The following is a 14051-nucleotide window of genomic DNA, read 5'->3' as shown; positions in this document are numbered from 1 at the left end:
CTTGTATGAAGGGGTTTTCTACCCCATGAATTAAGTGTATGTAGGTAAAGCAGAGCTTGGAGCTCAGGATGTATGCCAGAGAGCTTTGTAAAATGTAGGGCTGATAGCCCAAGAGAGTAAAAAACCCCTAAAATTTGGATACCTCTAGTCTTGCTGTTTACTTGTAATTGTACCTGATTTTTGGCCTTAATCATTTCTTGTTGAACTTGTTGATATTCCAAATTATATGTAAATCTTGTTCTGTTTGAAAAATATAACCTTTGTTGAAGTTTTAAATTAACTTTAAATTTCGTAGTTAGACCCATTCGCCGCCCGCACCTTCTTTCCACATCTGCTAAACCATCAAAACACGGTAACACAAACCATAAGCACTGAAGGCATTTCTTCTTAAACTTGCAGTTCCTTTTATGGTCGCAAAAAGCACACCAACCTGATTCTTCCCTTTCCTACTTTCCATTCCTATTTTTATAAACGCCACTCAAACTTATTCGTCTACTAATGTCATTCCACGCCATCTCTCCGCTGACAGCTCGGAACATACCACTTAGTCGAGCAGCTCTTCTTCTTTCTCTCAATTCTTCCCAACCCAAACTTTGCAACATTTTTGTAACGCTACTCTTTTGTCTGAAATCACCCAGTACAAATCAAGCTGCTTTTCTTTGGATTTTTTCCAGTTCTTGAATCAGGTAATCCTGATGAGGGTTCCATACACTGCAACCATACTCTAGTTGGGGTCTTACCAGAGACTTATATGCCCTCTCCTTTACATCCTTACTACAACCCCTAAACACCCTCATAACCATGTGCAGAGATCTGTACCCTTTATTTACAATCCCATTTATGTGATTACCCCAATGAAGATCTTTCCTTATATTAACACCTAGATACTTACAATGATCCCCAAAAGGAACTTTAACCCCATCAACGCAGTAATTAAAACTGAGCGGACTTTTCCTATTTGTGAAACTCACAACCTGACTTTTAACCCCGTTTATCAACGTACCATTGCCTGCTGTCCATCTCACAACATTTTCAAGGTCACGCTGCAGTTGCTCACAATCTTGTAACTTATTTATTACTCTATAGAGAATAACATCATCCGCAAAAAGCCTTACCTCCGATTCCACTCCTTTACTCATGTCATTTATATATATAAGAAAACATAAAGGTCCGGTAATACTGCATTGAGGAATTCCCCTCTTAATTATTACAGGGTCAGATAAAGCTTCACCTTCTCTAATTCTCTGAGATCTATTTTCTAGAAATATAGCAACCCATTCAGTCACTCTTTTGTCTAGTCCAGTTTCACTCATTTTTGCCAGTAGTCTCCCATGATCCACCCTATCAAATGCTTTAGACAGGTCAATCGCGATACAGTCCATTTGACTTCCAGAATCCAAGATATCTGCTATATCTTGCTGGACTCCTACAAGTTGAGCTTCAGTGGAATAACCTTTCCTAAAACCGAGCTGCCTTCTATCGAACCAGTTATTAATTTAACAAACATGTCTAATATCAGAAAGAATGCCTTCCCAAAGCTTACATACAATGCACGTCAAACTTACTGGCCTGTAATTTTCAGCTTTATGTCTATCACCCTTTCCTTTATACACAGCGCTTACTATAGCAACTCTCCATTCATCTGGTATAGCTCCTCCGACCAAACAATAATCAAATGAGTACTTCAGATGTTGTTGTTTGAGTCATCAGTCCATAGACTGGTTTAATGCAGCTCTCCATGCCACCCTATCCTGTGCTAACCTTTTCATTTCTACGTAACTATTGCATCCTACATCTGCTCTAATCTGTTTGTCATATTCATACCTTGGTCTACCCCTACCGTTCTTACCACCTACACTTCCTTCAAAAACCAACTGAACAAGTCCTGGGTGTCTTAAGATGTGTTCTATCATTCTATCTCTTCTTCTCGTCAAATTTAGCCAAATCGATCTCCTCTCACCAATTCGATTCAGTATCTCTTCATTCGTGATTCGATCTAACCATCTCACCTTCAGCATTCTTCTGTAGCACCACATTTCAAAAGCTCTATTCTTTTTCTTTCTGAGCTAGTTATCGTCCATGTTTCACTTCCATTCAATGCCACGCTCCACATGAAAGTCTTCAAAAACATCTTTCTAATTCCGATATCAATGTTTGAAGTGAGCAAATTTCTTTTCTTAAGAAAGCTCTTCCTTGCTTGTGCTAGTCTGCATTTTATGTCCTCCTTACTTCTGCCATCGTTAGTTATTGTACTACCCAAGTAACAATATTCATCTACTTCCTTTAAGACTTCGTTTCCTAATCTAATATTTCCTACATCACCTGCCTTCGTTCGACTGCACTCCATTACTTTTGTTTTGGACTTATTTATTTTCATCTTGTACTCCTTACCCAAGACTTCATCCATACCATTCAGCAACTTCTCGAGATCTTCTGCAGTCTCAGATAAAATAACAATATCATCGGCAAATCTCAAGGTTTTGATTTCCTCTCCTTGGACTGTGATTCCCTTTCCAAATTTCTCTTTGATTTCCTTTACTGCCTGTTCTATGTAAACATTGAAAAGGAGAGGGGACAAGCTGCAGCCTTGCCTCACTCCTTTCTGGATTGCTGCTTCTTTTTCAAAGCCCTCGATTCTTATCACTGCAGACTGATTTTTATACAGGTTGTAGATAATTCTTCGTTTTCGGTATCTGATCCCTATCATCTTCAGAATCATAAATAGCTTGTTCCAATCAACATTATCGAATGCCTTTTCTAGATCTACGAATGCTATGTACGTGGGCTTGTCCTTATTGATTCGATCCTCTAAGATCAGACGTAAAGTCAGGATTGCTTCATGTGTTCCTACATTTCTTCTGAAGCCAAATTGATCTTCTCCCAACTCAGCTTCAACTTGTTTTTCCATTCTTCTGTAAATAATACGTGTTAAAATTTTGCAGGCATGAGATACTAAACTAATGGTGCGGTAGTCTTCACGCCTGTCAGCACCAGCTTTCTTGGGAATAGGTATAACAACATTCTGCCAAAAATCGGATGGGACTTCTCCTGTCTCATACATCCTGCACACTAAATGAAATAACCTTACCATGCTGGTTTCTCCTAAGGCAGTCAGTAATTCAGAGGGAATATCATCAATTCCAGGTGCCTTGTTCCTATTTAGGTCACTCACAGCTCTGTCAAACTCTGACCTCAAAATTGGGTCTCCCATTTCATCAGCATCAACAGCCTCTTCATGTTCCCGAACCAAATTATCTACATCGTTACCTTGGTACAACTGTTGGATATGCTCCTGCCATCTTTCTGCCTTGTCTTCTTTTCCTAGAAGTGGCTTTCCATCTCAGCTCTTAATATTCATGCACCTAGATTTCCTTTCTCCAAAGGTTTCCTTGATTTTCCTGTATGCAGCATCTACCTTTCCCAGAACCATACAGCCTTCGACATCCTTGCACTTCTCCTTGAGCCATTCTTCCTTAGCTACCTTGCACTTTCTATCCACTTGATTCTTTAATCGCCTGTATTCTTTTCTGCCCTCTTCATTTCTAGCATTCTTGTATTTTCGTCGTTCATCAATCAAGTCTAGTATCTCCTGAGTTATCCACTGATTCTTAGTTGATCTTTTCTTCCTTCCTAACATTTCTTCAGCAGCCCTACTGACTTCATTTTTCATGACTCTCCACTCTTCCTCTATTGTGTTTCCTTCAGCCTTTTCATTTAGTCCTTGTGCAACATGTTCCTTGAAACAATCCCTCACACTCTTTTCTTTCAACTTGTCTAGATCCCATCTTTTTGCATTCATTCCTTTCTTCAATTGAATCGGTCATTGTTAGAAGGCACTAAGTCATTTTTGTAAGAATTGAGATAATTGACAAAAACTGTTTCTCTCACTTATTTGTAAAGCATAGTTGCTGTCACGTGTAAGTATCATTGCCTGCAATAATGCTGTTCTAGAGAAGTCTATTTGAACAGATTTATCCTTTTAAAAAGTGAGAAAATAGAAAAAGAAATTTTTGACTTAGTTCCCTTTAACAATGAATCAGATCTTTAAACAGTAGTTAGTTCACTTTTATGACAAATATACAGATTTATTTTTACCATTATAGCATATTACTATATTTTCAATGCTAGTAATACAGTAGTGGGCAAATAGAACCAAAACGTGCAGAAAGGAAGTTACAGTTTGTAATGCTTAGGTAGGTAATTGCCTAATAACCTTCTGATGATGACAATGTGATATGTGTTAAACACTTTATTCATCATTATCGTATTCCATTGTTGGCCACACCAATATGTCCTTATAAAACGAAACGGCTTCCTCATCAACTTCAACATACTTGTACACTTTTTGGATATCCACAATCTTTTTCTTGTTAATGGGGACTTTCTCCAAAACATAAGCCTGAGGAATATTCATGCTGAAGGTATCATATACGTGAGGTTTCGCAACGGGAAATGTGTATTTAACAAGTCCGTCAATGAATGGATATGCTTCTATAACACCTGGTTTCTCAACTGAATACCTGAATTCCTTGAATGACATGGGGGCCAAGGTGACCTTTTCACAACGAGGAGGAGTTTGAGTTTCATTAGCGATGCAGGTTTTTTTGTAGAAGGAAGGCCACCAGGCACTGAAATTTAGGATTTCAGACGATTCCACCATGTGCACAAGTACATTTGATTTACTGTTTGCCAGCAGACAACAGTATTCTTGTGGGGTATATATCCTATCAGTCTTCTTGATTTTTCTCCCGAAGATTCCAAAATCCCTATCACAAGGGAGGAAGGAATGGCCTCTCACAGGATACCGGTGAATTATATCCTTAAATCTTCCAGACTGTGTTAAACTCAGGCACATGCGAATGACAGCGTGGTTCTTATTTTGAGCTACGCAGCCGTCTGAGTAAAGATGAAGTTCCGTGATTTCTGGAGTCAAGTAAGCATTAATGTAGTGCATTAGAAAAGAACAAACCTCATTCGCACCTTTGTTTGCAATGCCTTCGTGGTATAAGAATAGGAAACTGGTTTCGGATTTCAAATCATGCACACAGAAGCAATAAACCCATAGCTGACGCAGATAGAAAATCTCCTGCACTGGAAGATGCGGGAGCGGTAAGTTCTGCATGAAATCAAAAACAAGCCCACCAATATGAGCGTTCATTTTGCAAGCTTCCTGCGTTTTCTTTAAAGCTCTATAAAACTTGGCACTTCGACGTTTATGAATGGCTAACTCGGAGGCGGCTGCGCGCTTCACATTCTCAGCCAAGTGTGGAGATTTCATTTTTACCTGTAGCTCTTCACATGTACCACATACGTCTATCTGTGGCCTTCCAAAGCGGAGAGCGAAGTTTTCATTATAATATTTCAGGTAGAATTTATATTTCACGTTCAAGTTTGGATGTTTCTCTCTGAAAAGATGGTACATCTGCTTCACATCTAACCTAGCATCCAAATATTTTATCTCAGAACCAGAATAGTGAGTTGATTTTACCGGAAATGCTTCAATGTGATTGTGTATGAGTTGCTCCACTTCCAATGGTGTTTTACGGGTACTTGGTTGGAACCCATGCCTACCCCTTGGTGTTTCCCCTCTAAGCAGCAGACTGTTAATTCGGTATATTCTCTTTTGTGACACCGCATGAAGACTCAAGAATGCTCGCCTACATACCTCAGTTTTCTCACTTCCAACAAGCACATGATATTTGAATGCAGCTTGCCTTTCATTTGCTTTCCCATTGACATCTACTTTGCGTGGTCTGCGATGTTTCACCTGTTTTGCTTCTCTTAGACGCTGTTAATGAAGATCTTGTTCGTTTTTAGTCTCAAGGTCATGAAATGCTGTAAGAATATTGATTTGGTTACACCCTTGATACGGAGGAAACATCTCTTTCGGCACCTGTAACAATACGCGAACGAGGAAAATTAATATTGGAGACTAAAATTTCCACCACACCTAGTATCTTGATATTATAATATGATGCTTTCCCTGCTCATAACCTATCAGTAAAATTAAGCTTCACCTTACTACTTACCGGCAATCTTCTCCAGTTTTCTTGGCTGGCATTATTTTTCCTGTAGCTGTAACATATTCCGAACCTTTCACTCTTGCCTTCTTAACCGTATTTCAATGGTAATTACCAGTATTTATGCAACGTTTCTTGCCTTTCTTTATTCCCTCCATTATTACGCTGGGCAAACAAGCTTGTACAACACACTTCCGTGATCTTCTGTAACAGAAGAACAACACTGCTTGCTGCCAACATAATCTGCTTCACTGTTAAATGGAACTAAGTCAATGACTTAGTTCTCTTTAACACTGAACGTTAAATTCAGCTAGTAGTTTTACAGCATACTGGACGGGCAGACTTAGTTCCTTTTAACATAGCTAGATGCGTCTACATTCATACTATACGTATCCATGGAAATCTCAATTTTGACAAGAATTGACTTAGTGCCTTCTAACAATGACCGATTCAATTGCTTCAACTTCAGATGGCATTTCATGACCAACAAGTTGTGGTCAGAGTCCACGTCTGCTCCTGGGAAAGTTTTGCAATCCAATAACTGGTTTCTGAATCTCTGCCTAATCATAATGAAGTCTATTTGATACCTTCCAGTGTCTCCAGGTCTCGTCCACGTATACAGCCGTCGTTTGTGGTGTTTGAACCAAGTATTGGCAAGGACTAAATTATGATCAGTGCAGAACTCAACCAGCCGACTTCCTCTTTCGTTCCTTTGTCCCAATCCAAATTCTTCTACTGTACTACCTTCTCTTCCTTCGCCTACCACTGCATTCCAGTCTCCCATCACAATTAGATTCTCGTCACCTTTTACATATTGTATTAAATCTTCTATCTCCTCATATATTCTTTCAATTTCTTCATCATCCGCTGAACTAGTAGGCATATAGACCTGCACTATAGTGCTGGGCATTGGTTTGGTGTCTATCTTGACGACAATAATTCTTTCACTATGCTGGTCGTAGTAACTTATCCGCTGCCCTATTTTCTTATTCATTATTCATTATGTCCTCGGGAGTTAGTTACGGCTGTAGTTTCCCGTTGCTTTCAGCCGTGTAGCAGTATCAACACAACTAAGCCATGTTGAGTATTATTACAAGGCCGTATCAGTCAAGAACTTCAGATATGGTACTATATCCCAACCCAGAAATCTGATCAATTCCAGCTGCTTTTCTAGTTTTTAATTTTTGTATCTTATTGTAAATGTCATTGTTATCATATGTAAATTTTACTACTTCTTTGGCCTTAGTCTCCTCCTCTATCTGGACATTATCCTTGTAACCAACAATCTTTACATACTGCTGACTGAATACTTCTGCCTTTTGAAGATTCTCACATACACACTCCCCTTGTTCATTAATTATTCCTGGAATGTCCTTCTTGGAACCTGTTTCTGCCTTAAAATTCCTATACATACCCTTCCATTTTCCACTAAAATTTGTATGACTGCCAATTATGCTTGCCATCATGTTATCCTTAGCTGCCTTCTTTGCTAGATTAAATTTTCCTTCAATTTCTCCTTACTACCACAGCCATTTCTAACTCTATTTCTTTCCAGTCTGCACCTCCTTTCACCCCATCAACGCAGTAATTAAAACTGAGAGGACTTTTCCTATTTGTGAAACTCACAACCTGCCCTTTAACCCCGTTTATCAACGTACCATTGCCTGCTGTCCATTCACATTTTCGAGGTGATAGGGTAAAGAGTAAAGTGAAGGAAAAGAAAATGGCATGGAAAGCATGGAAAACATCCAAGACTGAAGTAAGTAAAAGAAAATATGTTAAGGCAAAGAATTTGGCCAAGAAAGTAGAGGAGGAAGAAAAGAGAAAAAAGCTGGGCCTTATTCACACAGAAATTGAGAGGTGATATGCAGGGCAGCAAGAAATTATTGTATGGTATCTTAAGAAACAAAAAGAGAGATCAAGTAAACACCAGATTTGTGAAGGATGAAGGTGGCATAATATTAACAAAGCCAGAAGAAATAAGAAATAGATGGAGAGAGTATTTTCAGAAGTTTCTGAACATGAGAACTAATGACAGTCATTTAACGGACCACCAGGAAAGGCAATTAGTTGATGAAGAAATGGATAAAGAAATTACAATGAATGAAATTTAAATGGCAGTAAGAAAGATGAAGAATGGAAAAACTCCTGGAATAGATGAAATTTCAGTGGAGATGATGAAGGCAGCTGGAGCTGTAGGCCTGCAGTGGACATATTGAGTTCTCAGGATTGTCTGGGAGAATAAGGATGTCTCTGAGGATTGGCAAAAAGGAATAATCATCCCAATTTTCAAGAAAGGTGATAAGAAGGTATTGAAGAACTAGAGGGGATTTACTCTGATATCCCATGTTACTAAGATAATGGAGAGGATACTGGAAAGTAGGATAAGGTTGAGGGTTTAAAATCAGATACAGAAAAATCAGTTTGGTTTCAGAAGTGGAAGGTCAAAAACAGAGCCCATTTTCATTATGAGGCAACTAATGGAAAAGCAATGGGAGTATGGGAATGTTATGGTGATGACATTAATTAAGATTGAAAAGGCATATGACAGTGTCCCCAGGACTAAAGTTGGGGGCAGTCTGGTGCAAAAAGGAATTGGACAGGGATTAATAAAAATGATCATGACAGTGTACAAGGAATGTTGTAGTTGCATGCAAACACAAGGTGGCAGGACAAGTTGGTTCAAAACCACTAGTGGGCTGAGACAGGAAAGTGTTCTATCACCAATCCTGTTTACAATAGTAATGGATGACATCATAAAAACAGCAAAAGCAGCATATGGAGGAAGAGAAATGAACATGTTGTTTGCAGATTATATTGTGATTTGGGGAGAAGAGAACATGAATGTTCAAAAACAGTTGGATGTGGTGAATGGGAAGATCAAAGAATGTGGATTGAAAATAAATGTAGAAAAGAGTGAAACTCTTGTTATGACTGGAAGGGAGAAAGAAGGGAAAGGTCAGATTAGACTTGCAGACAAGCCCCTGGAAGTAGTGGAGACATTCAAATACCTGGGGAGTGAATTAATGGAGATTGCTCGACTGGATGCTGAAATTAGTAAGAGGATTCACTTGTTTCTGTCATAGTGTAAGAAACATGATATGGGACAAAGATGTGCCAATGGAAGCAAAGGAAACTATGTACAAGATGTATTATGTACCCATAACAACTTACAGAGCTGAAACTTGGATAATGGCAAAGAAAAATGAGAGTAGAATACAGGCAGCCTAAATGAAGTTCTTGACGAGTATGATACAGAAGAGTAGAAGAGACAAAATAAGGAATGAGAAAATCTGGGAAGAAATTGGAGTTGACTAAGATGGTTTGGGCACATAAAGCAAATGAGTGATGAAAGAATGCCAAAAAAAAAGTGATGGAAATGCAAATGCAAGGAAGGAGAGGCCACACACGACCATGATTGAGATGAAAGGACACAATCCAATGCAGTATTAGAGAAAGAAACCTAGACTGGGACACAGTGTTGGAGGAGGAGGGGTGAAAAGACCGAAGAAAGTGGAGAGGAACCATATTTGCCCCTACCCGGCTACAGCTGGATAATGGGAAATTGTGATGATGATAAGTGAACTTTCGATCATGATTCTGTCAGTCCTCGTATTTATATGGTCTAACCTCAGAGCTTGTAACTACAGCTTAAATCTTTTCATGGACAGTGTAGTTCGAAAGAGCTCGATTCCAATTCCATCTGTGCTCCATAAATCAGAAAGGTTGAGATGCTTTGCCTTATGAACTTCAGCCAGATACAAAAGTACATTTATTTATTAGATAGGATCTACATTTCTATGTAAGTATATCTAAATTTTGGATGTAGTCTATAATTTCTTGGGTCGCCAGAGTAAAGTCACTAGCACTGCCATTATACTTTGTTGTCTTACAGTCAGTGGCGATGTGCTTCATGATCTGTTGTGTAGTACCGCAGTCATACTCTAGCGTTGAAATTCTGTTCCACTTGTAGTAGAAGGCTGCGTAGTTCCCGTGGTTGGTTCAAATCCTGTTTAGTGTGGACTGTACGTCTTCAAGGGAGGTTGAAACCAGATGGTGGCATCTTCTTCACAGGAGACATTGTTGGGTCTAACATTGCTCACGTCCGTATGTTTAACCTAAAAGTACCCTGCACTTGACCTGTCGGTGGTGCTAAGGGAGCAACAACAATCAGGCAATCAGACGTAAAGCTTTTACCTCCTTATCAAGATACAGTATAGAACTATGATGATTACAAAATTTCAATCATGGCTTTAATTTCTGCAAGATTCATCTCTCTCGTATCATGGGGCCTTTGAAATTTACGACATCCCTTCTCAAGCCATATGTTGGTGTATGTCACTATGTCGTCCAATACATTATTCGGAAGAAATAACTCCTACGCTTGTCAAAGGGTATGAATATTCTTAGCCTCCCCTTTAGGTCCGGTATTGAATTACAATATTTTGTCTCTTAGTACAACCACATTTTTTATCACAATAAATATTCCAAACAGTTTTGCTATCTTTTCCATTGTATTTTGGGGTAGCTTCAGTGTTTCATGGTGGAATATTCTCTCCATATTCTGAGTCTACTGGTTCTTCACTGTCCATCTCATGAGCACTTTCTTTATTATTATTATTATTATTATTATTATTATTATTATTATTATTATTATTATTATTATTATTATTATTAAAGCGTTTTTATTGTGGCGAAGTTAGGGCTCCTGGCCCTTTCTTACACTTAACCACTTCATGTATATGCAATGTAATATTTTTACATAAAATTTATCTTCTTCTGCTACGTATTTTGAATCTACAGTCAGTTCAGTATCTTCATCAGGTTCATCTTCATTTCCCTCAAAATGAAGCCAACTAGTCGAAATCTGCGCCCATAAAAGTGAATCATTCCAATCAAATTCTTTTTCCACACTCATAAGTAGTTTATTAATCCTTTCCCCTTCATTGATATCCATAATGCTAGTAAATGAAACATCATTTTGTATAAGCTGCTCTCCCCATTTCTAACATTTAATGGTTTCATTGATCACTTGCTTGTGGCCTTCTGTTCTGTAATGTGTGGTTGAGATCATTATTTTCAAACTTTTTTTTTCTGTTTTATACCACAGGTTATGCCTAAGATGCTTAGTCCTTTTACTGTATCTGAACCTAGCAGCCATTATGATTTGAGATTAATAACGATGATGATTATGATGGCATCAATACATGTGCTCCTTAAAAATTCACTGTTTCATATTTAAAATATATGTCTGTGTAATGTTGTGTTCCTGCTGATTCCAGAAATCTTTTTTTTCTTTGATGTTACAGTGTGGAAGCAATTGAAGCTGTCATGGCTGCTGGTCGAACAGAGGAGAATGTAGAGTTACCTAAGGAATTTCCTCAAGGAAAGTTTTAGATGCAATGAAACTACTTGATGATTAACAATAACATTTGGGATATTTTATTTTATTTTTTTATTTTGTTAGTTTGAAAACCAATATCTTCTAATAACTGACTGAATAGTGATTGCTAACACATATCACCAAAGTATGGGCTTACTGGTTTAAGTGGTATCGTTAATTAAGTATATTCAGATATATCCAGGGGTAATATTCATAGGTTGCAAGTTACAAGTTCAGATAAAATATTCAATGATCTAATAACAGTATTCTTTCATTTGCATTATAATGCTTATGTTTTATTTCATATTGCTTGGAAATATGCAATTCTTTCAAGCAATTTATATCCTTAAGATATATGTAAATTATAATAATAATGATTGTGTTCAAGTAATGAGCTTATTCACTGAGAAAGATAAGAAGCATTGTTGATAACATAACATTCCATCTTTAAACATTGGTATGGGATTGGAGGGAGTTCCTTTGGTGTGGGGATTGATTGAAGTACAATTTAAAATATAAAATAAAATAAAATAAAAAGCTGGAAAATATTTGTAATGCACCAAATGTACTACACAACATCTTCATTTACTTCAGCATAAACTGAGATCAGTTTACACTGGGGCCTGCTCGTCAGTGTTTTGAAGAATTTTGGTAGGAATGAAAGTTCACAGTATCCCACAAAGGAGATTCCTGTTTAAATTGTGCCACTAGTTCCCAGTATGTATGCTAACATAGTATTTTGTTCCATATTCCTCCTTTGAAAATGCTGTTTGCCAAAACTAATTTTATTTGTTACTGCAGTTTGGAAATCTTTAAACACTCCTTAAAATAAATCAATAGTTTCTACTTTCTCTGCTCCAATATATGGTATAGACATGCTACATATTCAAAAATATGGTACAGACATATGTCATTTGTATTATGCCAATATATGGTAGAGATATCCTACATATTCCATACTAAAGCACAGAAATGTATCACGCATCAAATACTCGTTTTGATTCTTCAACACCATTTATATGGAGTTCATGCCATTTATCATGGTTAATTGTAACCTATCATTTTTTTAAAACATTAATCTTCTTTATCTTCCCTCAAAATTGTTATTGTGTATTATTCTGTGTCTTATGGCAAATCTAGGGTGTCCTGGATCAGATTAAATAAATCAATTAATGGAAGTAGTGTAGCCTATATCTGCTATATATACTGTATCTATACAAAAATAACACAGGTACATCTGTCATTCACTTCTGTATTGTTCCAATAAGCATGTCGTATAGCAACCCATCTTTGATCGTCCATAATCATTGATGCCAGTGATCGAATTGTCCCACATTTGTGCAAACGGGTACCATCTTTGATTCTTCCCAGTTGAACTTAATATCCTTTTGCACTTTTGGCTACACTTTGGGACTAACATCAGCATACAACTCTCCTTGGATGTATTACATCTTAATGCTGTACCTGAAAATAAATGGCAGCAGCCTTGATAGAACCCTTCTGCAAGGCTACCTCTCTTTCTCTGGAGCAGGAATTGCAGAATGCTAGCACAACATTCAGCTATCAACTGTTTTGCTTTGGACTTTCTATGCACATTTGCTGCAGTTTCCAGTTTTTGTGTGGCAACTGCAATGCCACTGCTGGTGCCCACTTCATTCATGTTCATAATCACCTACATAAATACCCTGGTTGGGCACTTCACGTCTGTCGCAGCAGTCACATTCATATGGTAGATACCACCATCCAGTATTGAACATATTAACACAGTGCAACTCATATCATACACACGTACACAATAATCCCATGGGTCAAATCCATTTCTATACCATATTTTGGAATGGAAGGAGTGCTAAAATATTCTGTTTGACTTAGTGAACAAGAATTCTATCCTCCAAAATGTAGCTCCTCAGTCCTTTTTGAGTTCGAAGACACCAGGGAAGTGTCAGATCAAATGACTTACAACTGCAGTTAAGATTGTGTGTCATTAGTATTTTTAAGATTGTGAATAATTGTTATGAACTAACTTTTCTCATCAAACTGAAATGGCTAAAGTTTACCATAATCACTTGATGCAGACTTTTGAAATAAGACATATAATTATACAAAGGCAGCAGTAATTTTACTCATATGACCACTTGTAAAAGAGGAGGGATTTTTGGAAAAAACTGTGATTTAATTTTAAGTGGATCACAATTTAGAGGACTAGTTTTAATAATGCTTAAAATATGTTCTTATTTAATAGTTAACTTGTGAAAAGCAGCTCCATTGTAGGTCAAAGTCTTTGTAGATTAGTGTGCTAGTTGAGTTGTATGAATCCATTGCAAAAATACCTGTTGGAGTAGATTTGTGCAATACCTATCGGTAGGCTGAATATGGTGCCTAAGAAGATTGATTTAATATTGTATATTAAATGGTGACTGGCTGTTTATAGGAATATTGATTGATCTGTAAGATCATACTTGACAACAAGAAAGGACACTATTTTATGTAACCATGTGCAATGCAGTTCAGCTTATTAATGTGCTTTCTTCCTTGAATGATTTTTAAAGTTGATTTTTAGTGTCTGAACATGGAGAATAATGTAACAGAAAAGTATTTTTGGTATAATTGAACCAATAAAGTGAAATATATAGAAAATTTTGTTTTAT

At 37.4% G+C, this 14051-nt stretch overlaps 1 protein-coding gene across 1 annotated transcript in view; it reads left to right on the top strand.

Moving 5' to 3' along the window:
• The window catches only part of Dip-C (dipeptidase C), a 1401195-nt gene extending 1389256 nt beyond the window's left edge, over positions 1-11939 (top strand). The window contains exon 12 of the mRNA XM_068227217.1: positions 11330-11939. Coding sequence (XP_068083318.1) covers positions 11330-11417 — 88 coding nt within the window. The 3' untranslated portion in view covers positions 11418-11939. The remainder of the gene's footprint in view (positions 1-11329) is intronic.
• Positions 11940-14051: the final 2112 nt, after the last annotated feature.

Source organism: Anabrus simplex, chromosome 4 (assembly GCF_040414725.1).
Source record: "Anabrus simplex isolate iqAnaSimp1 chromosome 4, ASM4041472v1, whole genome shotgun sequence".
NCBI classification, from domain to species: Eukaryota; Metazoa; Arthropoda; class Insecta; order Orthoptera; family Tettigoniidae; genus Anabrus; species Anabrus simplex.
This window is presented reverse-complemented; position numbering and strand designations above follow the sequence as displayed.